The sequence below is a fragment of the Falco punctatus genome (genome assembly GCF_963210335.1).
Source record: "Falco punctatus genome assembly, chromosome: 13".
NCBI classification, from domain to species: Eukaryota; Metazoa; Chordata; class Aves; order Falconiformes; family Falconidae; genus Falco; species Falco punctatus.
In genome coordinates this window covers 6,297,024-6,324,210 of record NC_137593.1, presented here as the reverse complement: position 1 = coordinate 6,324,210, position 27,187 = coordinate 6,297,024, and the positions used below count along the sequence as shown (strand labels likewise).

The window sequence follows — 27,187 nt, the reverse complement described above, 5'->3', positions numbered from 1 at the left end:
AAAGGACTGTGGAAATCAATAAAGCAGAACCAGGGAACTGTGCTGCAGTCATTAAAGTGGGAAGAACTAATTGGTTCCTGCATTTAAAGGTATTACTATTAAATGCAGGAACTTTGTGAGAATAATTGTTTTGGAAACAGTGTGCTAAAATACTTTGATTTTATCAGGATTGGGCCAAAGATAAGAAAATTAGGTCAGGGTGATGTCAGAACATGATGTTCATTGCTGATTTGGATTCATATTTCAGTTCTATTCCAGCTCCAGATCTTTCCAGGGTGGGAGCAATACCTTGGTTCCGATTTGGGGATTGTTCTGCTGCTTTAAAAAAAAAAAAACAACCTAATCCTTCTGTGCTGTCCTTGTAGTATGAGCATCCAGAAGGGCACATTTTCAGGAGGTGTCTCCGTGTGCCATGCTGGCCGCTTGTTCGTGTGGTTGAATGGCTTCCATGTACTGAACTGAAGAGCGGGGTTAAGTCATTGCTGAGCATTTTTTAACCCCTCAGTCTTTTTATTAAAAGGAAATTTAATGTGCTACCTACAAGTAGCAGGGGAGGGTATACTGAAAATACTGAAAAATAAAATCAGCGTGTGTCTCTGGCCCTGTGTGGGTATGTGGCTTTCCTGAGCTGGAAAATGGAGCACTCTGCAGGTGCTGGTAGGGACCTCAAACCTGGGGGACATTTCTCAGCTGCTTGGTGGAGGTCTGAGATCTGCCAAGGACTGTGGAAGGAAGGTGTGCCAGGCTGTACATCTTCAGGCGGTGACAAGCCCAGCTTCTTCTGGGGGGATGCAAATAACTCCTCCAAAAGGGCTCCTGTCAGATAAGGGTATTTCTCCATGAAGGAGTTGTCCAAACCTAATGTTAGGTCTAAACCATGATGAAATGGCAAGTATTTACGTGGAGAAGCTTCATCACCACCAGGCAGCGCAAATAGCTGTTGAGGACGCTGTGCCTAGGATTGCTTTGGCGTCTGTCTCGTCTGGGCTCTTGGTGCCTGTGTGGCTCCCAGCCTCCTGGCAGCAGCAGCAGCAGGAGGAGGGGACAGGAAATTCATGGCTTAAGTTGTTTGGGGGTTGTTTTGTTTTTTTCTTTTTAACAACGCCATCTCATTGACCTCTTGTAGCCTGAGCCGGTTTTGCTCCACGCAGGCAGGGAGTCTTGCGTGGGTCCCACCGCCCGCGCCGCCTGCGGGACAAAACCAAGTGTGGGAACAGAGGTGACTTGTCACAGCCCTTGCCAAAAGGTTGCTGTACTGGGAGAGATGTCATGAGAACTGGAATGAGGGTAACTTGCAGGGATTACAGTGTTACTCGCCGTGGGGATGGGAGTTGATGTAGAGCATCAAACCCTGGGAGGCACTAGCAGGAAATGCCTGTTTTTACTGGATTTATTTTCTCTTCCCTCCTCCTCTCTTTCCCAAATGAAAGTTTTCTCAGTTTCATAGCTCTGCATGGTGCTAGTCAGCATTGTAACCTCATCAAGGAGCAGGGATTATCTGAGCATGTTGCAAATCTGCCACGAGACTTGCAAGAGAATAGACTTAGGCTGACTGAATTTTAGGTAGTCTGTGCTATTACCATCTGCATACATTTTCACATCAGGACTCGAATGTCTTCAAAACACAGAACTGTTCATGAATATTTACTGAAATATGCATTTTCTGTCTTCCAGTTTCAATGTTTCTAAAGCTGGGGTTTTGTTGTGCTATGCAACAAGTAGAAAAACACTGTTCCTTTAGCAGAGGCTGAGATTGTCATATGATCCCCCAAGGGATAATTTGGGATTTAAGCAGAACCAAAACAGCAGATAAGAAAAATAGATACTGGGCTTGCAAAACTGCAGGATGGAGGTTTGCAATACATTCACAAGTGCTCAGGGATTAATATAGCTAATTTTTTAATAGTAATTTTTCCTGTACTTGCAGTCTTAATTCTTGGTGCAGTCACTGTTTCCAATGTACATATGTCAGTGGTTCGAGAGGTTTGGGGCCCACGTGCTGTGGGGACAGTTGGGCAAAGGGAGGCAGGGAGTTTAAGTTGTGCTTGGAAGAGGAAATAATTAGTCTGCAGTCTGGGCTGGGCGGAGGTGGGGTCAGTGGTGTTTTACAGGTTTTTTAGTATGTTGTTTTTCCCTCTGTTTTTTACTATTTCTCTTTTCCCATGTTTGTTCATGCTTTCCAAAGTTTTTCTTTCCTGCTGAATTTTTTTCATTGTTTTTTCCTCCTTGCTGCTTCTGCACAGGCAGGCTCTGAGGAGCCGGATAATGGTGGAGCAGGTCACCGTGCCAGCTCCTGGGAGGCAGGTTCAGGTATGTGGGTGCCGGGGGTCTCCAGAGCGAGCTGGGGGGCTGTTCCCCCTTCCTTGCCCCAGGGAGGTCCATGAGACCTCCAGCCTTGGGGACTCACAACCCTCTCCTCGGACAGTCCCGTGTCTTTGCCATGAGACATGGCTTTTCTCCCTGGTCTCTCCTGGACACCTGCAATTGGGAGCAATTTTCCCACCAGTCCTGCTCGCAGCAGCCTCCTCCAGGCTTGCAGGCAGCTGTCATGTTTCGTACAGGTGTCTTCCTTCTCTTAGTCCTGAGCACTGTTGTTATGGGTCAAGTGCTTCAGATCTGAATCTTCCCGTTTTTTGTTCCCTATCTTCCTTTTTGGCTTGCAGGCAGTAGCCCCGTTTGTACACCTTGGCACAGTTTTTTGCCGTTGTTTGGATTCCTGAATCTTGACCTGCTGGAACCCTGGGCTCTTTTTTTTTTTTTTTATAACTTTTTTTTGATAACAAACTGCTGCTTATTTTCCATCCTGGATGGCAACAGCCAAATACTGAAATGTAACATTTGTTTCCAACAAATCTCATCCTATTATTTACACCCTCCTACAATTTGCCAGTATCACTCGAAGTCTCTGTCCTTCACATAATTGCAGCCTCCAAAGCTGACAATATCCGCGAGTGTTCTAAGTCCATCATTAGCGCGAGCAGCGAGTGGCACTGGACGGACAGGGCCTCCCCAGTGCAGCCCATCTATTTCGCAGCTGAATCACGGCCAGCCGCGCTTGGCGCGTGCTCGCACCCAGCCTTGCACCCAGCCTGTTGCAGATTAACCCGGGCGCATTCCTCAGCCTGCCTATGGGAATGCCAAGAGCATCCGCATGGAAACTCTGGCCAAGAGGTTAAATAGTTTTTACCGAGCAGAGCCGTATAAAGCAATTTGCAGAAGCTTTTAGCAGGACGTGGTATGTCCTGTCTTTCCAGCTGACCCCTGTGCTGCCCTCCCTGCCCAGGGCTGGGTTCGCCTGGTGCGCTTCGGCTCGGCAGCAGCCAGCTGTGACGGGGAGCTCAGCCGCTGCCCGGGTTCCTGGGGCTTCTGGCAGGGCTGTAGGCAAGTCACATTCTCCCTCTTGAGCCCATAATCTGGCTATAATCTTGACAGAGAGAGTCTTGCTGCTGGGACTGACTCGGGTCCAACTGTGTCTGGACTCTGCTTTATCCCAGGACGTATCTGTGCCAGCTGTGAAAACTGCTTTAGCTTTAAAAAAAAAAAAAATCAATCCTGAGTTATGCAGCTCTGCTGTGGTCCTTAGCAAATAATCGTGGCACACACTGGTTAATTGTTTATCCATTAACTGACTGTGTCAAATAGTTTGACACGAGGAGCCCAGCCGTACCTGGCACGGCGGGCAGGGAGGAGGCGGGAGGATGCACGTCCTGTCTGTGTTGGCTCCTGCCCACGTGCCCTTCCTCCAGCCCTGGCCGTGTGGTATTTGTCTGCTGGTTTCCTTCAAGTGTGATTGCTGGCACGGCATGTGCAAAGTGTGTTTGGTCTTGTTTTCTCTTTGGCCATGAAAACCTTTTCTTTTGGAAAGTGCATTAACTTTCCATGAAGCAAGAGCATCTCTTCAGACTTTAAAAAACAAACAAAACAAAACCAAGCCCCCCCCCCCCACACACACACAAAAAAAAAACCACCAAAAAATAAACCCCATCCCCAAACTGTGTTTTGCTTCTAAATGTGAATACAGACAGAAGAGATACAAAGCAAGATGCTGCTTTGTTTCCAGCTAGAGATGGCAAAAAAAAATTCCTTGCATGGAGTACTGAGCGGGAGATAAAATAGGATTTTATTGTATGCGTCGGTGCAGAGTGGGGAAGCGATGCTGTCCGGTGTAGGGCAGCTCTGGGCTCCCCCTGCCACCCCCCGGGCTATTTGGGAAAACCCGATAGCACGGCCTCCCTCCTGGGAATGCTATTTCTGTATGTCTGCTTTCTAGGGAGAAAAACAAACATCCAAAGCCAGTCTATATCTGGTGGAATGACTTCACTGCTAGAAGAAAATAAAAACTGTACCTTAAGCTCTCTGAATCATTAAAGCCCCCTGCAGTGTAGTGTTGGGAGCAGGTAAGGTGTAAAGCTTCTGTGGATGAGAACTGGCTTTCCGTCGAGCCATGGGGAGGGAGGTGTGGGCAGTGCTGGTGCCCAGTTCCTGCTGCAGGGAGGCTGTGTGATGGGGCAGGGCAGTGGGTGACAGCACTGGGTTGGTGGTCCAGTGTGCCTGTCTGTCAGGGTTGCTGCAAACTCCTGGTGAGGTGGACTCGTGTGTGGCTTTGCAGTTAGATTACTCGGGCGGGTCTCTTGCAGTGCTGGTCCCAGTGAGCCCCCAGTCTGGTCCTAAAGCTGCCTGGGCTGCGGTGGCATTCCCAGCCACCAGCGGAGAGTGGCAGAGCTCCAAGACCCTTGAGCACTCGCTCTCAAGATGAGGCTCTTGATTCAGCATTTACTTTGGTATAAAAGAAGAGATTGACCCAGTTTTTCTTAATTCAGGTCTGTGTGCAAGTGGATTTTTTTTTTTCTGAAGGCAACTGATTTTAACATGTTTTTCAGCTTACATGATATGAGTCTTACATACTATAAAATTACATACTTGTTTCAAGAGCAAACGATAATAAAGAATGTTCTTTCAAAAGCAGCTAAACACATGAATTATAAAATGTTAAATGATTTCCAAATTACAGCATATCCAGTTCTTTCTGTGGAGCTCACTCAAGAATAATTGCGCAGTGTTCTTTGCAGAATTTAACATCAGAAACGTCACACTTCTCTCTCTTTTTTTTTTCTTTTTTTTTTTTTTTTTTTTTATAGATCTTTCTGTCTCACAGTGCAAGAGCTTCCACAAGTATAAATGAGCATCCTTGTACTGGCTTCTGTAAAATGTTGCCAGTTTGTCCCATCCATATTTTTTCAGTGTAGCTGTCGAGCTGTGACATTTATTGCAGAGCAGAGCAAAGACTGAAGGGACTTTTTGTCACAGAGATGCCCAGGAGCTGGAGCTTGGCTGCATGCAGGGACCAGCGTGGGTCCACAGCCCCATGGCTGTTGCAGAGCCTGGAGGAGGAGGAGGAAGAAGCTTTGCAAATACGCATGCAAGCACTGAAAGCTTGCACTGGTGTTAGTGGATGTGCTTTGTATCTTGATTTTTTTATTATTATTTTTTTTCCCCCTATATTTTTTTTTTTCTTCTTCCTTCCCTGTTTTTGCCCTGATTCAGGCTCCTGGCGCAGATGGGTGGGGTGAAGATGGGAAGTGCTGTATTTGTCGGTGCCTGACATTGCCAAGAGGCACTGCCTGACGGCCCTGGCCAGGCAACAGCCTCCCCACTACCCCTGTCACCAGGGCTGGTGGGCTGGTCCCCTCCAGCCCCCTGGGCTGTGCAAGAGGTGTGAGCTCGGTGTGGGGCTGTTGGGGGGTGTGTGTGTGTGTGTGTGTGAGCATAAAGACACGCTGTGGTGCCCACTGCTGTTGCTCCCAGGCTTTCTGCGGGCACTGGGGTGCCCCTGCCCCTGCTGTGCTCCCCGGACAGGAGCCCTCGTGGCAGTAACTGTTGAGCCTGCTGAAAGGATGGAGCTGTGGGAGAGCACAAGACGTGCGGATGCCACGGGCAGTTGTATAAGGTGCACAGAAATGGAGGAAATCAATGCCAGGAGTTGATGTCACTAGTTCAATGAAAGGAAGAACACTTAACAGAACCTCTCCTGATTTTCTGAGTGAGTTTTTCCTCAGTGCAGCCTAACCTGGGAAACGCGGTGTCATGTGGTTTAAGCCTAGGATTTGGCTGGACATTAATAATTTATACTTTTTCTGATGCATCGCCGTTATTACAGAGCTAGCTGAGATGATCAAGCAAGTTGATGCAGTAAGTTCCTTGCTTTCCCTTTGAAATGAAGGCGTTCCTAAGCCACAACCAACCCCCTGCAGGTTTTTGTAGCTGGAAAGTGAAATACTGTGTGTTTTCCCTTCTAACGTACAACCCGAGTGTACGAGTCCTGTGGTCACTGGCACTGGGGAAGTTTTCCCTTTTGGCCTGAAGCTACCTGTGCGCTGTCACTGCTCCAGCTGCCCTGGGCAGTGGTTTTCTGTAGCTGCAGGGCTGGGCATTTTGCATCGGGTGTGCGAGGTGGGGATGGTTGGGTGCCACAAAGATACTCAGAGGGCTGGAGCACCTCTCCTGTGAAGACAAGCTGAGAGAGTTGGGGTGGTTCAGCCTGGGGAAGAGAAGGCTCTTATAGCAGCCTTCCAGTACCTAAAGGGGCCAGCAAGAGAGCTGGAGAAGGGCTCTCTACAAGGGCATGTAGCGACAGGACAAGGGGTGATGGCTTTAAGCTGGAAGAGGGTAGGTTTAGATTGGATATTAGGGAGAAATGAGGGTGGGAGGCGCTGGCCCAGGCTGCCCAGAGCAGCTGTGGGTGCCCCGTCCCTGGCAGGGCTCAAGGCCAGGCTGGACGGGGCTGGGGGCAACCTGGGCTGGGGGGAGGTGGCCCTGCCCGGGGCAGGGGGTTGGAACTCGGTGATCTTTAAGGTCCCTTCCAACCCAGACCAGTGTCAGGTGTCGCAGAGGGAGTGATGACAGCTCTGCTCCTCCTTCCTCCCCAGTGCCCCGTGGCTCTGGTGCACAGGTCCCTGAGATGTCACTGAGAGATGAAAGCCATGCAGCTACATTGACGCTGAAGAAGATCGCTGCAGACATGAGCAACATCATCGAGAGCCTGGACACCAGGGAGCTCCACCTCGAGGGGGAGGAGGTCGATGCAGAGGTGCTAAATGACCCAAAAGGCACTGGTGAGTTGGCAGCTGTACGTTCTCACCTCTGTCCTGCCTGGATTTAATAACCTATAACCTGCTGACAGGTAGGGTACAACCTCAGCGGTTTCACCGAGCCCTGCTGTTGATCCTGGTTTATTTAGGGCCAGGAGGCATTACTCTCAGCGCTTGAATTCTTCAAGTCGCCTCCCTTCTGTGAAAGTTTATCTCCAAGCTCTCTTAAATAAAACCTGGTATATTTTAGTGGAATTAATGCTGCCGTGTAAATGCTCCCATGTTAAAGTATTGCAGCTGTCTGCTGGCTTTCATGACCTCGTTGGCTGTTACGAGGCTGTTGAACTAATGGGGTTTGTGGTCCTTCCAGTGTGCATTCCTTTCTCTGCCATCTATCACACCCATCCGTTCAAAGAGCCGGCCACGCAGACGTACCTCACGGGATGTCCTGTTCGAGTGCGTGTGTTGGAAGTGGAACGCTTTACTTCCACAAAGAAGGTCAGAACTTCCAGAAATTTTGTTTAATTTCTGTACAACTGTATTAAAATGCTTTTTGTGGGTTAATTCTGCGGGTGCTTGTTCGTGGGCTGCAGAAGCAGGAATGCCTGTGTCCCAGAAAACACCCAAGAGAGAAGGTTACCTGTCTATGAAACCTGATAAAGCAGAACGAGAAATTGTGAGACAGAATGATCCTCAAGTAAAACTGAATGAGGGCCCTTTAGGTGAGCAGCTGCGAGAAAATGACTGTTGCAAAGCCGCATGCCTTGTGGTGTTCTCCTCTGCAGGTACCAAGCCCCAACGTTTACACCATCGAGCTGACCCATGGAGAGTTCACCTGGCAGGTGAAAAGGAAGTTCAAGCACTTCCAGGAGTTGCACAGGGAGCTGCTGAGGTACAAAGCCTTCGTGCGCATCCCTATCCCCACCAGGAGGTGAGTGCTCAGCCCTGCAGACGCCGTGGGCTTTGGGAAGATGAGGTCTTCTTTTAATAGCACATCAGTTTGGCTTCACTCATCCCATTTACCTTGCTGTAAGGAGGAGAGGGCAGGAGAATTTAGCCTCTACAAATATTTAGCAGCTATAATAAAAATATTTAATCTCTACGTAGTTAGCAGCTGTAGCCTAAGTGGCGCAAGCATCCCTCTGCTGACGCAGAGAGCATGTGGGTCCCAGGTCATCAGCTCTTGAGTTGAATTTGCCTTGAATTTGGGGAAGAGTTAATGTCGTAAAAATTGTTGGTGCACTGTGGCTTTCTGCAGACACGGGCTGGGTGTGGGCGGTACGGGGGTCCCTGGCATGGGGTGGGTGCTCGAGGTGGCTGGAAGCATAAGGGGAAAGAGAAGCGGTATGGGTCAGCGAGAGCCTCCTGATGTGAAGAAATGCGGGGAGATGATCATAGGAAGGTGAAATTATGAGGACTTAAGGGCTGGGGGAACATGATGCCGTAAAACTAGGGGTTTAGGCTCCCTTTCTTTGTAAGGGTTAAAAAAGGACCCTCAAAAATCAAACTCTTATATTTATCTGTTGTATTTTAATTTGTGAGCCAGTTGGAGCATACTGGCTTCTTAAATGAATCCATGCTTGCTTTTTTTTTTCTTTCTTTCCTGCCCACCCATCTCAGTTTTTAAGAGCTTGGATAGGAAAACTAAAAGCATTGCAGAAGGGTTATGTATGGAGGCATGCACATGCTCGCAGCACTTAGCCTTGACATAGGGGTTTGGTTTTCCTTCCAGCCACACGGTGAGAAGACAATCCATCAAACGGGGAGAACCGAGGCAGATGCCGAGCCTGCCGCACACCGCGGAGAGCACGGTGCGGGAGGAGCACTTCTCCAGCAGAAGGGTAAGCGCCTGGCTCGGTGCGCGGGGCCAGAGGCATGTGCTGGGGGAGGTCCGGCGGGCGTAGCGATGCCAGGCAGTTGGCTTCCAAAGCCACACGCTGTCAAAGCCCTTGCTTTGTTACCGTTACGGTCTTTTGCTTGGCAAACGTGGGCTTTGACAAGTCCAGCTTTAACGCTAAATTCTCCTCTGAGCCAAGAGGAGGAGGATGCTCCTGGGGTTCGTACCGGTGAAGTTTTCCTCTGCCATGGAGGAAAACCATGATGCCCAGAGTGGTGGTTCCCCTCCTTCCACCTGCTCCAATGTAAAGGTAGCAGAGGCAGCTCACAGGGCCAAGTCGTGTGATGGAGGCAGCCCCACAGCCATCAAAACCTGAGAGATTCAGTCCTGTCCCCCTCTGAAAGAGGAGATGACAGTCAGGCTCTTGATGCAGAAGTGGGTAATTTTAGCCGAGGCACACGTGTTCTGTGTAACTTCATCAGATGTTAACAGATGGGCCCTTCTGTGGAGAGGGTGGATGTCTTCCTACCTCTTCATTGCAGTTTTGCTATTTGTGAGAAAAAAAAAACAAACCCAAAAACACACAAAAAAAATCCAACCAAAACCACCACCGCCCAAAAAAAACCCCAAAAACCTCTGTAACCCCTCACGTTTGTTCACCCTGTGCTTACCATCCTTTTTCTGCCTAAGGCCCAAAGGGCTGTGTCTCATGGCTGCGGTGCAGATGACCCTCCCTGCTGTGCACGGCTTTACTGCTGTGTGGGAAGTTTCAGGAGAGAGATGTTCATTTAAAAGAGGAAGAAAACTGTTTTCTAGATCCTTTTCCCCATCCCCGCCTTGATTTCTCTGTGGGAATCCCACAGCTTTCACCATGGGGATGCGTATCCCTGCTGCCCAGCTGGGGAGCTCGGTGCTGGGACACTGGCGCTGAGAAGGATGAAGGTCCCCATGGCATTTTTCTGTTTTCTTTGCGTCTTGCAGGACTCTGCCCAGTTTCCCATGCCCAAACTGCCTAATCTCTTCTTTGTCCGGTTACCGTGAGGATGGGAAGGGATTATCTCTCCTCTCCCGGTTTCTTCTCTTCTCCCCTCCTGGCTGGGGGACGCACAGGCTCTCCAGTGAGTGGTGGCCTGGCCACTGCCCTCTCCGTGGCTTTGGGACAGGGCAGCGTGGTCACTGTGCTCCTCGCCCCATGGACCTGGTGTTTTAGTTAAATAGGCTCTCCCGGTTTTATCTGAGGCTATGTTTTCTCATGAAGCTAATTCATGTGGGTCAGAAACAGGGGGGACGCATTTTGTATTTAAAATTGTTCTGAAATCTGGGCTCGGCCAAGAAAGTTGACCTCTAAAGCAGCAGTGCCAAGGAACAGCTCTGCTGGTAGAAGGTACAAACACGGGTCTGTGAACAGTAAAGAACCTGTGATCAAATTGTTGATGCTGCTGAGCTATAATCTTCCATGAGCACATAATAATGTTTTATCTTTCCATTCAGGCTGAAAAGCCTGTCTGATTTCTTGATTGCTTCCTAATGCCAGACAGTTGGATTGTGGGTTTTTTTCCTTGAAAATTGCCGCATCTTACCTTAAAGTTTCAATGTTTTAATTGTAGAAACAGCTGGAAGACTACTTGACAAAGATTCTAAAAATGCCGATGTACAGGAACTACCATGGAACAGTAAGTAGAAATCAGTTTGCTTAAACTCTTAAAGAATTTAACGAATGTTGAATTCATTGGTAGAAGACGTGCAACTTATGTAAGAAAACTTCACAGCCATTTTGCAAGCGTTTTGTCTTAGCCGATTTCTCCAACATGGATGTAATGCGAGTAAAACCAAAGGAAGAGAGTGAATGGCTCGGTCTTACAGGTCACGTAAATATCACTAACATAACAGTGATATATCACTGTGGTATATAACACACATGTATCACTGCTATAACACAGTGCTAACCTCCTCAGGACAGTCCAGCCCAGAAAGCTGATTGTACATGCATGATGTAGTGAGTTTCCCTGTAAATCTGGGGAGTGTTTAAGATGATAAGTGGAAGTTTTAAATACTTAAACAATTGGAGTCCAAGCCATACGTGTAATCGCTCCTTCAGTCTGGGCTTTTTGTATGGTCCAGGGTGCAGATACATCTCAGGTTCCTGTGCGGTTTCACTGGGTATCACTGATATTGACTTTGTATGAGCGATACCCATTCACCTCTGCAGGTATTTCGTCACTTCCAAAGGGAGACGGTAGTTGGCTTATTTCCCCGAGTCAATAATCTTCTTGAAATGAGGGGAGATGTCAAATCCAACCTCAGGCCTATTTTAAGCAAAAATAGTTCCTCTGAAAGCCATCCTCAGATGTTTCACCAGTAGTCCTCACCTGTCAGCCACAGCTGTAACATCTAACATGGTAATTTATTTCCCCTATTCTTGGCTGCACAGTGGCTGTGTAACTCCATCTTTTGTATTACCAGCAAAACCTGAGGCACACACCGAGTAGCTGCAGAGCTCAGTGACATTTCTGAGCAAGGGGTGCGAACTGGGAGCACTTGGGTTTCAAACAAGCCAGAAATATAGCCTGAACATAGGGTGTCTGTAGCAGCCAGTTCTTCTTTTTGACTTTTGTTGTCTTGCTTGGGTAGGTATCCTGCTTTTTTGAGGGATGCCAGTTGTGTAGAGATGTTGGGCAGCTCCTAACTGGATGTGGTGCCCCCAAACTGTGCGTGCACGCTGCAGAGCTCAGTGTGTTGAGCGTTATAAGGGACAAAGTGCTCAGCCAGGGCTGGCCATCGCTGTGGGTTCCAAGAAGTCTTCGGACTGGGGCTGAAGGAGCTGTGTTCCTTGCGGAGTGCTGCTTGTAGGGACAGGCTGTGGAGCCAAGTCCAACGCAGCCGAGCCGCGTCAGCCTGCGTGCGGCAAACAGCCATCTTTTGTTCCGAAGGCAAGACTGGGATAACTTGGCAATTCTGATCAGTAGCATATGCGGAGCGGGGGAGAGTGATTTTACAGTGCAGATCTGTCTTGTCACTCTTAGGCAGGCGTGGCTTTTTTTTCCAAATATTTTGGAGGATTTCTGCTCCTGTAAGACCGTGGGTGATCTTTTGCCCAGGCTGTGATTCGAGGCAGGTTGCTGCAGTGGGGGCCGGCGAGGCGATGAGCGGTCCTGCCTTGCCCGGGCAGCTGTGGGGTGCTCCCCTCCTCCTGTGCTGAATCGCCCTTCTGTCCCCAGCCCCCGGAGCCAGATGTCACTTTGCACATAAATTCTCAGTTCATTGTTGGCTTTCACTGGATTTGGCCGCAGTGAAGCGTTCAGTGAGGCTTCAGTGCCGCCAGTGGTGGTGGCACTGCGAAGTGCAGTGGGTCCTGCAGGTGATGCTGGAAGAAAGCACTGGGAGAAAAATGTTCCCTTAAAAAAAAAAAAAAAAGACACACCAAAACAACCCCCACCATTCTCTCAGTAAAATCTGAATGAGGATTTCTGGCATTTTCCTTGGAACTGTTTGTCCTCCTTGGAACAAAAGGAAGGCTTTGCTCTTCCCGTGGTTGGGAAGTCTTTTGCCTGGACGCTGAAAAATGCTTTATCTCGGGCACGTTGTGACTCCTGTGTGTTCCTCTCATCAAGTCTGCACACCGAGGTGCGTTTTAAAATCCTAAATTCTTTGTGAAGTCAGACGTCGAGTTGCAGTGGCAAGCTGCAACCTGCCTGATGTGTAATCCTTGGTCCTCGTGCAGAGCCTGCTCAGGTCAATCACATCTCCTTGGAGGTGGTTTTACATCTGACCTGCACAATTCAATTCACTTTTTTACTTCTTTTATTTTGCATTTGTGGCTAATTTATTATTTGTCAGTGAGAGGATCCCCGCTTTGTACGCTGTCTGGAGCAGGTGCTGTGCATGGGGAGAGTCGAGCCTGCAAGTCGAGCTTGTAGTGGTTTTGTAGACCTGAAGCTCCCAGCGGGGGGAGGATCAGGTCCATGGTGACCACGTGGCACTGTGGAGGTTGTACACCCTCTAGCCTTTCTAGGTGACACTTCTGCAGGCTGTGGAAATAGAACCTACCGAAGCATCATCATTTAGAGGTGTACTGAGTGGCCCTTTGACTGGTATCTCTGACTTAGAAATTTCTATTTACAGCCTTCTCGCACTTCCCTGAATTTCCCAGCCCTCGTTGTAGCAGAGTATTTTGTGTGGCGTTCACAAATGGGTGGGTAGCTGCATCATGTTTTGTGACCAGACATCAGGCTTCATAGCCTTTCATTATTTTTTTTTTTTTTCTTTTGGCTATGTGACTTATGATTAAATCTCATGTCTTCTAGTCCCTTCCAAAACCTTTTTATAGTACTTCTGGGCTGAAGTGCTTCAAGACAATTAATGTTTAAATGAACGTTGTGGGAATCTCAGTGTGTTAATTGTCCACGCTTTTGTTCTGGGAAATGGAAATTGGGGAATATAGCCCAAAACCATCAGAAACAGGGCCTGTGGTTTTTATCTTATTCCACATAAAAAAATTATTAATTGGACCTTTGCATCATTTTTTTTTTTATGAGCTGCAATAGTTGAAAGATGCCTAAGCAAAATAAGAAATTAGATTTGGTTGAAGCAGGGTGTCTGTGTCTGTAACATTTTGCATGAACTTTAGTGAGCGAGTCTAAAAACCTCATCGTAGGTGAAAGCAGAACAATGTAAGAACAGCTGGGGTATGTGAGAGTAGCTGCTGTTCTGCCTCTGATATGGCACTTGGATCTGCAGACCATGGCAAAGGTCCCTGTCCAACCCTATGGTATTTTTAGTTCTTGCACTTGAACTTCAGCATATTTAATTTTTAAAATTTGGGTTTAGATTAAGCCAGGGTTTTTTGTGTGAGAAGTAACTGGCATCTTTAGCTGAACAATATTATTCTGAAGGGTGGTGTAATTTCATTTTATTGCCAGGCATAGCTGCTAATCAACTCTGTATGGGTTTTTAACCCACTAAATTAAAAACAAAAGTTGAAATGAAAACGTAGTGAGGAGCTGCTGAATTCTTTCTGAAATGCAGATGCTCTGTGACATTTTTGCTTACATAAATCACATGTGCTCGACATTGCTGGCAGAACGGGGCAGTTTAAAACCGTGGCTCGTGCACCTTGCAGCTGGCTCTCCACCTCATAGCTTGTCTTTCTGCAGCTGATCGCTCCCGTCTGGGTGCTGTTTTGTTGTGTTTTTGTTGTGTTTTTTTTTTTAATTGCTACAACAATGTCATTGAAACTGCATTCTCTAAGCCTGTATCTCATACTTAAAATATTCGGCTGTGGATCACTCTGAAACCAGAGCGGGGTGCCAGCTCCCCGGCGAGGCAGCTGGGCCATGCAGGAATTCCGATGTGAGGGAGATGAAAGCGTCTCGCTGCTCTGCCTTCCCCTCCTGGTTTGTCTGTGAGTGACGAGCACCTCGGATGAAAGGCAGTGTAATGGTAAAAATAGCTAATGCAGCAATAATAATAATAACCAATCATTCGATCAGATGTTTTCCATTGCACTAAGGAATTTTCCTTCTAACTGATGGAATTTATTTATGCGTGGTTTTTTTTTTTTTTTTTTACAAACCAGTGCTTTTAATTGGCACTGCTTGATCAACGTGTTGGATGGGCTCCTGTCACCATCTTTGCCATTTCAAAGACTCCTTGGCTGAAGAGCAGGTGGCGATGCTGCCAGACAGTCTTCCATTTATGTATTAGTAATTCTGTTTCTGCAAGTAATTTTTCCTCCTTTTTGCTTCTTCGAGGACAATTATTTCTCTGCATGCAGTGCTTCTCAAATTGCTTCCAGCTTTCTGGTCACAGCCAACATTTTCAAAGGGTTTTGATACTCATATATGCATTTTTTGTGTGTGCCTGCTGTGAGAGAGATGTCTGGGTTTCTGATTCGGCTGGTGGGGTCTGCCAGCCGTTTTCTGAAGACATGAAAATGGGAGCCAGGGCAAAGAACTGGCCTGAGACTTCACTTGAGATGGCTGATAAGAGCTTGCAGGATACGCTGGGTTTTCAGATGTCCCCCATCCCACTCCAGGTGTCACTGCATGTTCATAGGTCATGCCTGGTGCTTTTCCAGAATGAGTGGTGAGCACAGCGATAGCAAGATTGATAGTAAAAGCATGGAATAACGTGTTCTAGCTGATTTCTGAAAACGGGCTGAAATCATCCAAAAATGAGGGCATTAAATTTGCCTCTGCTGAATAGAGGTTACTTTATGTCCTTGGGCTACTCAGAAGAGAACAACAGGCCTTTTGTTCTTCTCGGTGACCTTACTGATGTGAGAAGTTTGGGAAGGTCCCAGGAGCAGCAGAGTGTGAGGACGGGGAAGGATCTTCTGCCCTGCTGCAGCTTCTGTGGGGCAGAAGTGATGGTGCTGGGAGGGCAGCCTGAGCCGTCCTCACCGTAACTGCAAGGCACGCTTTTGCCCCAGATTTACTGATACTTTTTATTACGCTTAGTATTTGAAAATATCTTTGAGACTTACAGGTCTACCCATGTAATTCCTGTGCAAAATGGGATTTTGTGGATGAGGCCCCTGAGGTCAGTTTGCCAAAGAGCAGGTGACAGTGACCACTGTGGAGGAGAGCCCTTCCTTGGGTGCTAGCACCTGAGCCGCTCTGGGGAACGGGTGGGCATAGCCTGAAACTGGCCCGGGGCTGTCTGATGTCCTCACTGTGGTCAGGAGCACGGGATAAATCCTGGACTTTGGCCCAGCAGCTTCGTTGCCAAAACATGTGGTTACAGGGTTCTCCCCGGCTTGCTGCCCGGCCAAAGCGGGGAGCAGCTCCTGCCCTCGGCACTCATCCTGCACTCAGACAGTTTTATGTGATGATAAACTCCAAGTCCTGGGTGCAGAGAAGCCTCTGCCATGCAAGGCAGCTCCTCCACAGGGCTGCTGCTGCCCAAGCCCTGTCCTGCACGGGACGCCCGGGGCAGGTGTCTCTCCCTGCCAGCGGGGCCCAGGGCTAAGAACCAGCAGACTGTCAGGAATGTCCTGCTGTACAGCCAGGAAAAGCCTGCTCGGCTGAAATTGCCTGGTGTCCTATTTTTAGAGGAGAATGTAATCGCGCTGTAGCTTTGCTTGTCATTACGTTCCTTTGCGCTCTGCCGAAGCAGGAGGAGGCACGAAGCGGCAGGTTGCTTGAATCTGAGATGTGCTGGGAGACCTGCTAGTGTGGCACATGCGCTCCCCAGGCCGTGCCTGCTGTGGAGCTCTTTGCAGACCTGCAGAAGTCATGGAGGGTGCTTGAACTTGCTCTCCTCCTACTCCACTGTGACTTTCCTGTGGGTTTTTGGCTCCCGATGCCAGACAGGGCAGTGGCATGTGCACAGCACTGAGTCAGAGCGACCTGCTGCTGCAGTGGTCCTGGAGGATGCTCGTGGGTTGAGGGGCTGAGCCCCCATGTGGTGTGTGCCCATGGGGTGAGGGACTCAAAGGGAATAGGTTGCTCCCAGCTCTGGGGATGTGTGCTTATTCCTTTTCCAGCCTTTTTGTGGGTCACTGGAGGAAGGAGAGGGTTCAGGCAGCCAGCCAGCCAAGTTCCACAGACACCCAAGCACCAAACTTGAGTCCTTTTTTCAGCCAGTGGTCCAGGAGAAGGACATGGTTTAGTGGTGGACTTGGCGGTCCTGCGTTAATACTTGGACCTGGTCTCTAAAGGTCTTTTCCAACCTAAATGATTCTGTGATTCTGTGCTAGTGGGTCTCTAAAACACATTTGATTTTCATTGTCCTGGTTGCCTGAAGTGTGTTCTCCAAAGCACATCTAAAATAAACAAACAAAAAACCCCAACCAAACTACTTTTTTTGGTTGTCTTGAAGCTGCTGAGGTGATGGTGGGTAACTTTTGCTCAGGATCTTCTGTAGGTTCTGGCTTTATGACAAGTCACTTTGATTAAGCAAAGTATTTTGTGGATTTCAGAGTATGAAAGATGGGGGAATCTTTTTCTTTTTCCCCAGATGGAGTTCATTGGAGTAAGCCAGCTGTCGTTCATCCACGACTTGGGACCAAAGGGCATGTAAGTTGTGAGCTGTGTCTTTGTGAGTTACAATTCACCAAGAGCACGGTTTTATGAATAAATTTTGTTGAAATTAATAGTTTTCTTTTCTCGCCAATAGCTAACTGACTGGGCAATGTTGTACCATCCAGATAGAAGAGAAGATTAATATTCAGACAGAAATGCTACAGCTTTGGGAAACAGTTTTGAGGGCGAGGTGCTGGCTGCAGCTCACGGGCTGGCTCGCAGGGTTTCTCCCCTTCCCTCCCTGCAGCCTATTTGGTCAGGTTCAAGACCTGCTTGTTCTTCTGCTTGTGCTATAAAACAGGGCCCTGCATTTCTTAAATCTGCATGATTTCCTGCCGGAGGGGTAGTTCTGCCCTTCTTCCAGATTTCAGGGCATGGCACAGAGGCTGCTCGGGCATGGCTGGAGGCACCAGGAGCCGTCCCTGGGCACAGGGTCTGGGGGGTTCAGCAAACACCCTCCACCTGAGAGCCCCCCACCTCCAGGTGAGCCATGTCACCAGTCCTGACGGTGTTTCTGTCCTTGCAGAGAAGGGCTCATCATGAAGCGCTCCGGGGGGCACCGCATACCTGGCCTGAACTGCTGCGGCCAAGGAAGGATGTGCTACCGATGGTCCAAAAGGTACTGCTGGGACGGGATGGGGTGGGATGCTGCGTGCCCCCTGGGCATACATACAAACCCCCTCCTTTGTCTCAGTCTCCCAAAAAGTCTAGGAGGTAGATTCTTGCTTTTTTGCAAAAGCCATGGATTTTCAGGTCCATCCCCTCCCTGTGGGGAGGATGCTGGGGTTTTTATCATCTGCTTTGGAGTTCATAGAAGGGACCTGTTGCTCCAGAGGAAAACTGGGATTTCTGACTGCCTCAAGCTTGCAGAAATGGCAATGATCCCCCAGTCTGTGCCCAGCTTTCCCAGCTGCGGGAGTGCCCACGGGGCTCCATGCCTTCGGGAGGGGACATGGCCCTGACCAGATTTCAGCCCAGTTTTCTGAGTATTGCTCCCTCAAAAGAAAAGAAAATGCTTTTCAAAAGAAAATCAACTAATTGAAACACTTTCTGGACTGCTTTGGAGATGGATTAAATCATCTGCAGCATTAACCTGCAGCAGTTAGGAGCTCTGTTTGGTGCAATTAACCTTGGAATTAAATACATCACCTCTTCGTTACTACTGCACGTACTTAAATGCTGGTGTTTTCATGGGAGTTTTCACAAGCCACCCTGTTCCCCTGTCCCTTCCCACTGCAGACAGACATAACCTACTGTCCCCATTCCTTTACCTTCTGTGTTAGATCTCAGCGTTTCCTGAGGCTTCAGCGTAGGAGGCATGTGCTACGGGGTGCGGGGGGGGATGTTACCAGCTGGCATCCAAAAACCACAAGGGGTATTGCCTGGACCTTGGCCTTCCCAAGCAAATCTTTCGTTTTGAAAATTCAAATAGTACATATCTGCCTTAGAGCAACGTTTTTTGGTCTGTAGGAGCTTCCCTGAACATTATTCACCTTTGGATTTTACCATCGCCAATGGGCTGTCATTAGTTTTTTCTTAAAAATTTCTGTTTGACAACAAAATCTTTCTGCATTCTTGTGAAGAAAAGGTTCTATTTCTTCGTAGTCTTTCCAACATTCCTTAATCTAATTTTACTGACCTCTATAATGAGTGCACAAGGAGATGAAGATGTGACCTTCTTTCAGGTCAAATCATTGAATTGTCTCCAATTCTTTTTTTTTTCTCTTCTATATTTTAAAAAAACGTCTTTCTCTTGATACCCCTTAGTTAACTCTTCCCTGCGTTATGCAGAGCTCAAGCTTTACTGGGGAGAGTCGTACATCCAGCTTCGATGGCCCCACCGTAGCCTGCTGGTACTGACAGCCTATGCATCAATAAATAAGCAAATAACAGGAATATTTCCCAGCAAGGGTAATTTACGTGAAGGATTTTAGGACACGTCACACTGCAGACAGAGCTCCCCCCAAGCGTGGCACAGGCAGTGGGCAGCCTTTTCCCACAACAGCTTTGCTGCGGGCATTGGGCTTTCTACACGCCGCATTCATTTCACTTATTATAGTAGGTTGGGTGCGTTATGGCCTTGGGGGCTGTGGAAAGGGATGCAGAGGAGAACAGCGGGGTGATGCTGAGCATGGGCATGGGCAGGACTTGTTGGGCATGCAGAGCTGCCTGGGGAAAAACAGAAAGGGAAATGCTTGGAAATGTACCCTGTGAGATGTTTGGGAGTGAAATTATGGGCCAGATAGGGAGGGGAGGTATTTTGGCACCAAATGAGGGGTGATGCTGGGATAACTCTTTCAGCGCCCTGAAAGAAAAGAAAAAATTATGGGATCTGGCAATAGGTGAGGAGCTGAGGCTGTTACTAAAGACACAAGAATGAACAGATTTTTGCAGTATTTTCTGTTGCTTTGTGTGTTTCTGAGCGTGCAGAAGAATGAGGCGAAGGTCTGGTGGCTGAGACCTGTGTGGGACAGAGGAGGCTGGTTACCCCAGCTACGCCGCAGGGGGAGAAAAAATTAGAAATGCCATTCACAGTAAAAAATGTGGGTTTTTTCCTAGAGTTGCCTTCAGGCTATGGTATTTTTGTAAAACCTGCCGGTCATCTCTCATCGTGTGTTTCTAACAGGGTGCCGGTTGCTTGGCAATAAAATCTTTCCGAAATGCCTTGTTCATCTATTTTGATAGGAGTGAAAGGGATCCTAGCATCATAATTTATGTTAGAAATGTCAAGTGACTCCCGTATAGCAAACAAGCTGAATAAAAACCTGGGGTGGAGGAATGCTTCTTGCACCTTGCCTGGTGCTGGGGCACCCAGCTGGGAGGTTTGTGAGCAGGGAGGTTCTCGTTGATTTTGTTACACAAGGAAACCTATGTTTTCAAAGGCTTCTGTGAAAAGGTCGTGCAAGTAACTCTAAAAGTCTTGTATTGAATTCAAACTCATTATCCAAGTTCATAAAATAGGTACTTTTCCTGCTCAAGAAAACCGTACCCTGGACTAGCCACTGAAAATAAATTTTACCATTTGGTTGAATGCTTTCCTTTCCCTGGTGAGGATTTGCACTTGTTTTGAAGGAAACTCTTTTCCATTTTATTGACTTTTGTGGTGGCTGGTGTTTTGAAGACGGGCATGGGTGAGGTGCCAGTGCCGTGGTCGCTGTGCCCGACAGGTGGCTGGTGGTGAAGGACTCCTGCCTGCTGTACATGAAGCCTGACTCGGGGGCCATTGCCTTTGTCCTGCTGGTCGATAAGGAGTTCAACATTAAGATAGGCCAGAAGGAAACAGAAACTAAATACGGGTTGCAGATTGACAATCTCTCCAGGTAAGCAATACAGACTTGATTTAGACCCTTCTCAGTTTGCTTTTGCTTTTTTTAAGGACAACACGATGCCCCTCGCTGGGCTGAGGTGGTGTGGCTCAGCCTCCCGCAGGGCTCAGCTGCTGGTGTGTCGATACCTGCTGGGGATTTGGCCTCTAATGCTGATCGTTTCCGATGTCTTAATGAGGCATTTGGAGCCTCAGCTGCTCTCTGTCCACCCTTGCGGTTATTGCTGGGGCCTGGGGGTGCGGGGTGCATGCTGAGTTGCACGGTCTGGTTTTGCAGCAGTTGTCTACGGTAATTTTCTAGGTGTTCTGTGCCTTTTGTGCTGCAAGCAGGGACTTGTTCTTCTCCACCCCAGCTGGAGTATTACCCAAAAGGCATGCTAGATGGGATAAAGAGATATTTAATATTTTTATAGTGGCACACAGTATAAGTTTGTCACTTTTTAAAAAAATACAGCATTAGCTACACCCCCTGAGTTAAGCCAATGCTGTTAATTTAAGTGTGGGGTATTTTATTTTATGCTTGGCAGCGCAACACTGTGGTAGTCGTTTGGAGCAGCTCAGTGCTGATGTATTCTTTTGCAAGCAAAACAACAAAGCAAAGTCCTTACTTTTTGCTTAGGCAAAATATGACTTATATAGGTGCATTTATCAACATATACAGAGAGCATGGAACAGCCCATTTAAACGTAAGTGGCTCCAGCATCCTGCCCCACGCATCATCTGTTTTACAGGTCGCTGATTCTGAAGTGTAACAGCTACCGACATGCCCAGTGGTGGAGGCAAGGCATAGACCAGTTCATTCGGAAACACGGCAAGGACTTCCTCACGGAGCACCGCTTTGGGTCTTATGCAGCCGTGCAGGAGAACACGCTGGCCAAGTGGTGAGGACCATGGCGAGGCTGCGACTGACCCTGTACCTTGGGTGCCGTTACCTGCAGCAGCAGTGGCACACGCCTGGCTGTGCTACGCCGGCTCTGACGGGTAGACCTGGTAGCGTTTGGCAGCTGCAGAGGCTGTCTGTAATAAAAGAAGTTGCAAAGAACGAGGCTTTCTTCACCAGGAATGGAATAGCAGTACTGGTGACAGGAGTGCTTTGATCCTGTTACGGCTTTGCATCACAGCTAAAATAGCATTTTGCAACATTGAGTTTCATTTTAATTTGAGCAGGTTGGGTATTTATTATTGGAAGGATAAAAATGGTATCTTGATGCACATATAATTGGCAGGCTTGTTATGAGTTAAAACCAGAACTGCTCTTCCATTAAGATGTTCTTGGCTTCAATTTTATCCCAGTTTCTGATTCTGGAAATGCTATTTCCTATGGGTTCAGGTCTTTGTGCTCTGGGTTATAAACTCAGGGTAACATATGTGCTATTGAAAATGTCCACCTCTTCGGCTACTCCCGTCTTCATAGCTCCCTCCCAAAGCAGCTCTGCTGCAGCCTGCCCTGCTGGCAGCCTGCAACTGATGGTCTGATCATGTCCTTCATGCTCTGAAATGCAAGATATGTCCTGCTCACTACATTTGCAAGGCTGATTCTCATTCTGTAGCGCAGCATCGCTCTTCCAGGCATCACGGATGTGTTTGGGTGCAAAGGGCACTCATTGGGTTGAAAAGTAGCATCAGATTCAGGCCTGGCAGATTGGCTTTACGATGAAAGAGAATCAGCCAGTGCGAATTTGGGTATAGTCTAAGAATGACTGGGCTTTACGTACACAGCAGTCCCATGAGAAATCATTCTATCTGTAGTGTAACCTGGTTGCACTAAGCCATTCCCAGAAGCATCTCAAAAAATCAGTTGTAGCGGGAAGCAAACCCTCTCAGTGTTCTCACTGCAGCTTCTGCCTTGAAGCAACTGCTGCCCAAATAGTTTCCATAAATCAAAGCAAACCCCACTCCACCATCCTTTCCTGAGAGCCAAACCTAGCTCGCTCGCCAAGCAAAACCCGAGAATACTGTGTGCGCTTGGCAGAAGTACAGAGTAGCACTTAATAATCTCTTATTGTGCTGTTTCATTAAGCTACTAATAGCAGCATGGAATTCTCCCTGCATGTTGTCCTAATTCTTGAAACTGGGTTTGTGTTTGCTTTTGAGAAGAGAACCTAGATGGCATTAGCACAGAGCCCCACCAGACTTTGTTGACGAAGGGGGAGGAAGCCTGAGCCCATGCGCTGTGTTTGCTTTTACAGGTATGTGAATGCTAAGTGGTACTTTGAAGATGTCGCGAATGCCATGGAAGCTGCGAAGGAAGAAATTTTCATCACAGATTGGTGGTTCGTACTTACATGTTTGGATGTTGACCAGCCGTGTCTCTTGGAAGCTTCCCGACAATGCGGCAGTGTTGGGAGGCCCTACAGTATGGCAGCTAGCCGTGTGGCCAGATGGTTTGGCAGCACACCCAAACACCTCCTTGTGCTGTACTCAAAGGCCTTTTCAGGAGGGCTGGCAGCAAAAGCGCATGCTTGGAATCAGCAGTTTGGTTGTCTCCTTCCATGGAAAGGCCTGAAATTGCTTGAAGGCACCACCTGAATTGCAAATGTTACAGCCTGAGGCGCTCATCAGGAGCGTAAATCCCTGCAGACCGGAGGGGCACGGGTGGCTTTCAGTGTATAAGGGATCGTGGATGCTCAGATGCCTCCAACAGTGCTTTTCCCATGGGATCCTGCACGGGATCCTGCTTTCAGCTGCTCCTTACTGTCTTGGGAAGCCTCATGCCAGCAATAAGAGCATCTTGCTGGGGGTGTGTGTGATTTTGCTCTGCTCTTACTTAGGCCATACAATGGCGGGGGGGGGGGAGTTTTTGTTGCCCCCTCTGAGCTATGAGGCTGCCGAAGGACCTGGCTCTGTCACTTCATAACCAGTAATTCAATACATTTATGCAGTGCACTGGTTCCTGTTTGAGGCAGAAAAAGGGTGCTCTCACAGACTGGGGGCAGGGTTTCTTGGCAAGATGCCGGTTGCAGCTGCCTATGCCCTGCCTTTGTGGAGTTCAGTCTGGCTGAGCCTGGACCTTGGGGTGGGATGGTCGGGCAGGCTCCCAAGGCATGGCTCAGATGTCCCCTTTAACCTTGGGCACATCTCTGTGCTTCCGTTTCTCCATCGCTAAAATGAACCTTTTGCTGCTAATCCCCTGCCTGTAGGAACGGGGAGGATTAGTTCTTAAGTGCCAATTATTATGAGAAAATGAAATATGATATTAGCATTTACTGGGGTAAAACTGGTTTCCTAACATAAGCACAGATAACCCCAGGGCTCCTGGATCCCCATGTGCAACAGCAGGTAGCAATGCAAGAGCAATGCAGACCTGTTATTTCTTACTTAATGATTTATTCAGACAATTGTTAATGTATCTTGGAATTCCAAAACTTATCTGAAACTTGGCATTTCAGATAAAAATGCTGTTGTCAGAAGCATGTTTTTAGGATGTAGCAATATGCTTTATCCAAGCACGTGTTTCCATGCTTGGTACAAAAGTAAAGGAATGAAATTCTGTCACCTTGCTTTGGGAGAGGTAGATGAGATTGTTTAATTATTCCTTCTAATCCTTAAAGCTACGAATCAATAAAATGTCCTGTTGAGAGATCATATTGCTTTGTCTTTAGGCAGCAAGGAAAATCCAGTACAAATCTATGCTATTCAGACAGCCTAAGTACCAGGAGAACTGAAGTCCTACTCTTATTTATATTTTATGTATACATATTTCTTTCAAACCTACCTTGGGGTTTTCTTTTGTTGCATCTTTCTTTCATAGATAGAGTCCAAGTTTCCTCATTTATACATCACTATTAAACTTAGTCTCATGGGCTGTTGAATACTAAGATGAATGTACTGGACACATCCCCTGCCCTCTGTAACGCTCTGTTATTAAAAACCAAAGAGCATGACATCGGAGGATGCATCACTGGGACGTGAACCTTCACATCCATTTTATATAAACTGATTTCTTTGCTTCCCAAGTTGATTATTCAGGCCAACGCTTTGTTTGCAGACTACATATGCTGTGTTTTTTCTGCCTCTTTATTTTCTTAGGCTGAGCCCAGAAATCTTCATGAAACGACCCGTTGTGGAAGGAAATCGCTGGCGGCTGGACTGCATCCTCAAGCGGAAAGCAGTAAGTGAGCTCCAGCTGCAGCCTTCACCCCGCGGGAAACCCCATGCGCCCACCCACTTACAGGGTCATGTTAGGACCGGAGCATTTGCACCACTTGTTTTGGTAGGGATGAGAGTTAAAGGTGGCCGAGCCTCGTTCCAGAGGGCCTTCAGAAAACCACGTGTTTTGATTTGCTCCCCCGTTGGGTTTGGAAGAGCTCAGAGGCAGAAGGGGTAGCTCCTCTGATTGTCCCCTCAAGTCTTCAGGTTTGGGTCACTTCAGCCTTGCATTACAGCTACCCCAACTCCTGGTGGGGTCCAAGACCTGTTGCTGTCCAGTGCTTTCCTGGTGGCATATGTGATTTAGAGGTACGGGAAAGAGTAAGCGCTTTGTGGTGGCTCTTGGCAGGTGGTTTGTACGTTACCGTGTTGTGCAGATCCTGTCTGTTACCACCGCGTATTGTCTGTCTATGCTGCAGCTTTTGGAGCTGAAGCAGTGAAAGATACCATCAGTCTGCCAGGAAAATCAGGATGTCATTAACAAACAGTCACTTGGTATCACCCAGAGGTTCGTGCAATCTCACAATAGCCTTCTCATTGAGTTTTCCTTACTTAATACGTTGCATAGGTCCTTGCTACAACTAATCACAAAGGAACTGATGATCTTGCTGTTCACCCGTCATTCCTTGCTGTAGTAAAGAAGTGCCAGCAGGCATCAAACATCATCCTAGTGTCTTCCAGCTCCCTGGTGGAGCCTCTTTTGCCTTCATCCTGCCAGGCCATGCTGCCTTCGTGCCAAAGCTCTTCATGCCACAGCTCTTGCACAGCTGCTGCTGTGAAATAATAAACTTTAGTTGGGCATATAAGAAAGGCCAAAGCCTTGAAAGGTTTTTGTGTTTTCTTCTTATTATTTGTATTTCCAAGGCTAACTTATGATTAGAAAAGGCTTTATTTTTTGGTAGCTGGCTCTTACTACCTGTATGTCTCCTGGTTTTCTCTGTTCATGCCCACCCCTTTCTGTATTCTCATGGCTCTTGTGGCCACTAAGACATGGCAGATCAGCTGCGTCCTCCCAGCCTGTTCCTCCTCAGGTTGAGACCCTGGTCATGGGGGTCCTGCTGTGTTGATATGGAGAAGGGATGTGGGGAAAGAGCTTCAGCAGAACGTGGCGGGGGGAAAAACCACCTGTGCACAAACAGAAGCAGCATACATTCCCCAGAGCTGGACTGTGGTGTTCAGCTTGTTTACAGGGAGGTGATAAACATGACTCAGAGACTTGGACTTCTCTCTGCATTGCCACGTTATCTGAGCTAATAAATGCTCGTGTTCAGTAAGCAGATGCTGGTATGAACTTGATAAGGCTGCTTTTTCCCTCTGTTTTCATTTCTCCTTCCCTGCTGTCCCTGTGGAACAGAAAAGCTCAGACCCGCCGTTGACCTGGTGCCTTTCCTGGCGCTCCCGGTCTGGGTTCCCGTGCAAAGCTCTGCGCTGTTGCACGCTGTCCTTTCTTGTGCAGCCCTTTGTGGTATGGGCAAGAAACTGCTATTATTAGCCCTGTTTGTCTTTTCTTTAAGCGTAGCGTTTTTATCTCAGAAAACAGTTTATTTTGTTGCTGGTTGTACTCTGCTTTCCAGTAAGACGTCTGGCTCCAGCCTATAGAGAACATGTTTCGTGGAGCCAGGCAAGGCAGAGGAGAAGCCGTGTGTGAGGAGTTTAAGAACGTGGGCTGCGTTTCTGTTCACCCAACCCGTGATAACACCGGTGCTGGAAATGGTAATCTGCCCCATGTGAGTGGTGAGTCACAAACTGGAGCATGGCTGAGGAAGTCGCTTCAGCTGCCGATGTGGTGGAAGGGCAGGAGTCCAGGCAGAGAGGCTGAAATAGTCTTTGACTCCCTCCCTTTCAAACCTGTTGTCATCACAGTCCTCACTCCTCTGTATGCCTAGAAAAAAAGTGAAGTTTTTTTGTGTCTGTTGCTGATTTGGAAGTAGTCTTGTTTTCTGGCAAATGAAACATGGCCACAGGGCAGGCCCACCAGCTGGAAGAATTTGGCTTTGTCACGTTGACATGGATTTTCCTGTGGCTATAAATACCTTGTAAGAGCAGGGAGTGTTTTAAGCTTAGTTCCTGGAAATACTTGCGGGCTCTTCCACTTGCAGCGTTCCTTTGGCTCGACAGGGCGGTCAGCAAGCTGGTGCCCCGGTTTAGGGGTGAGGCTGTCCTTTATGTATGTGCAGTGCTGCCTTGGGCTTGTCTGGGTGCAGGGGAGAGCAGAATATCGCCCCCAGTTTGGAGACTGCCTGAGCTCCCAGTAGCACTTTTATGGGAATAGGAACGTAAAAGGCTGTGGGAAGTTGAAGTCCCAATTTTAAGCTGGCAGGTTCCACTGCAGCATTTTGAACTGTGCTGATTTACAGCAACTGAAGATGTCCCAGTGTGTGACCAGCAGCTGCCGAGGTTTGGGAAGTACTTAGCAGTTTTGAAAGTGCTTTAACAAGCGTCCTCAGAAACCTTCCTGTGGGTACCATTCTGGTCACAAAGCACCATCCTTTGAGTGCTGCTTATTGGATTCCAGGAGCTTGTTTAGCTCTACCAGCAGAAAGAAGGTGTTTGCTGGTGTTAGGTTGGTTGTGTCCGCTTTAGGAGAGGGATGTCCATATGACCACACTGGCATCGTTGTCCTGCAGAGGCTTTTAACTGCAGGCAAACATCAGGGCCAACTGAAGGAGCAGAAAACTGAACTCCAGAGGATGTGTGCAACAGGATTGTATGCGGACTGAATAAGGTTTGCAAAAATCTTCCCCCACGGGATGTTTAGAAGGGG

At 48.0% G+C, this 27,187-nt stretch overlaps 1 protein-coding gene across 3 annotated transcripts in view; it reads left to right on the top strand.

Annotated features, from left to right (window-relative positions):
• PLD1 (phospholipase D1) overlaps positions 1-27,187 on the top strand; it is a 65,176-nt gene that overhangs the window by 13,447 nt on the left and 24,542 nt on the right. For all 3 annotated transcript variants that reach the window (XM_080410546.1, XM_080410544.1, XM_080410545.1), the window contains 11 exons: positions 6,927-7,112; positions 7,459-7,586; positions 7,874-8,019; positions 8,821-8,929; positions 10,533-10,598; positions 16,885-16,943; positions 17,476-17,568; positions 20,117-20,269; positions 21,006-21,155; positions 22,464-22,547; positions 24,304-24,385. In XM_080410546.1, coding sequence (XP_080266672.1) covers positions 6,959-7,112; positions 7,459-7,586; positions 7,874-8,019; positions 8,821-8,929; positions 10,533-10,598; positions 16,885-16,943; positions 17,476-17,568; positions 20,117-20,269; positions 21,006-21,155; positions 22,464-22,547; positions 24,304-24,385 — 1,224 coding nt within the window. In that variant the 5' untranslated portion in view covers positions 6,927-6,958. The remainder of the gene's footprint in view (positions 1-6,926; positions 7,113-7,458; positions 7,587-7,873; positions 8,020-8,820; positions 8,930-10,532; positions 10,599-16,884; positions 16,944-17,475; positions 17,569-20,116; positions 20,270-21,005; positions 21,156-22,463; positions 22,548-24,303; positions 24,386-27,187) is intronic.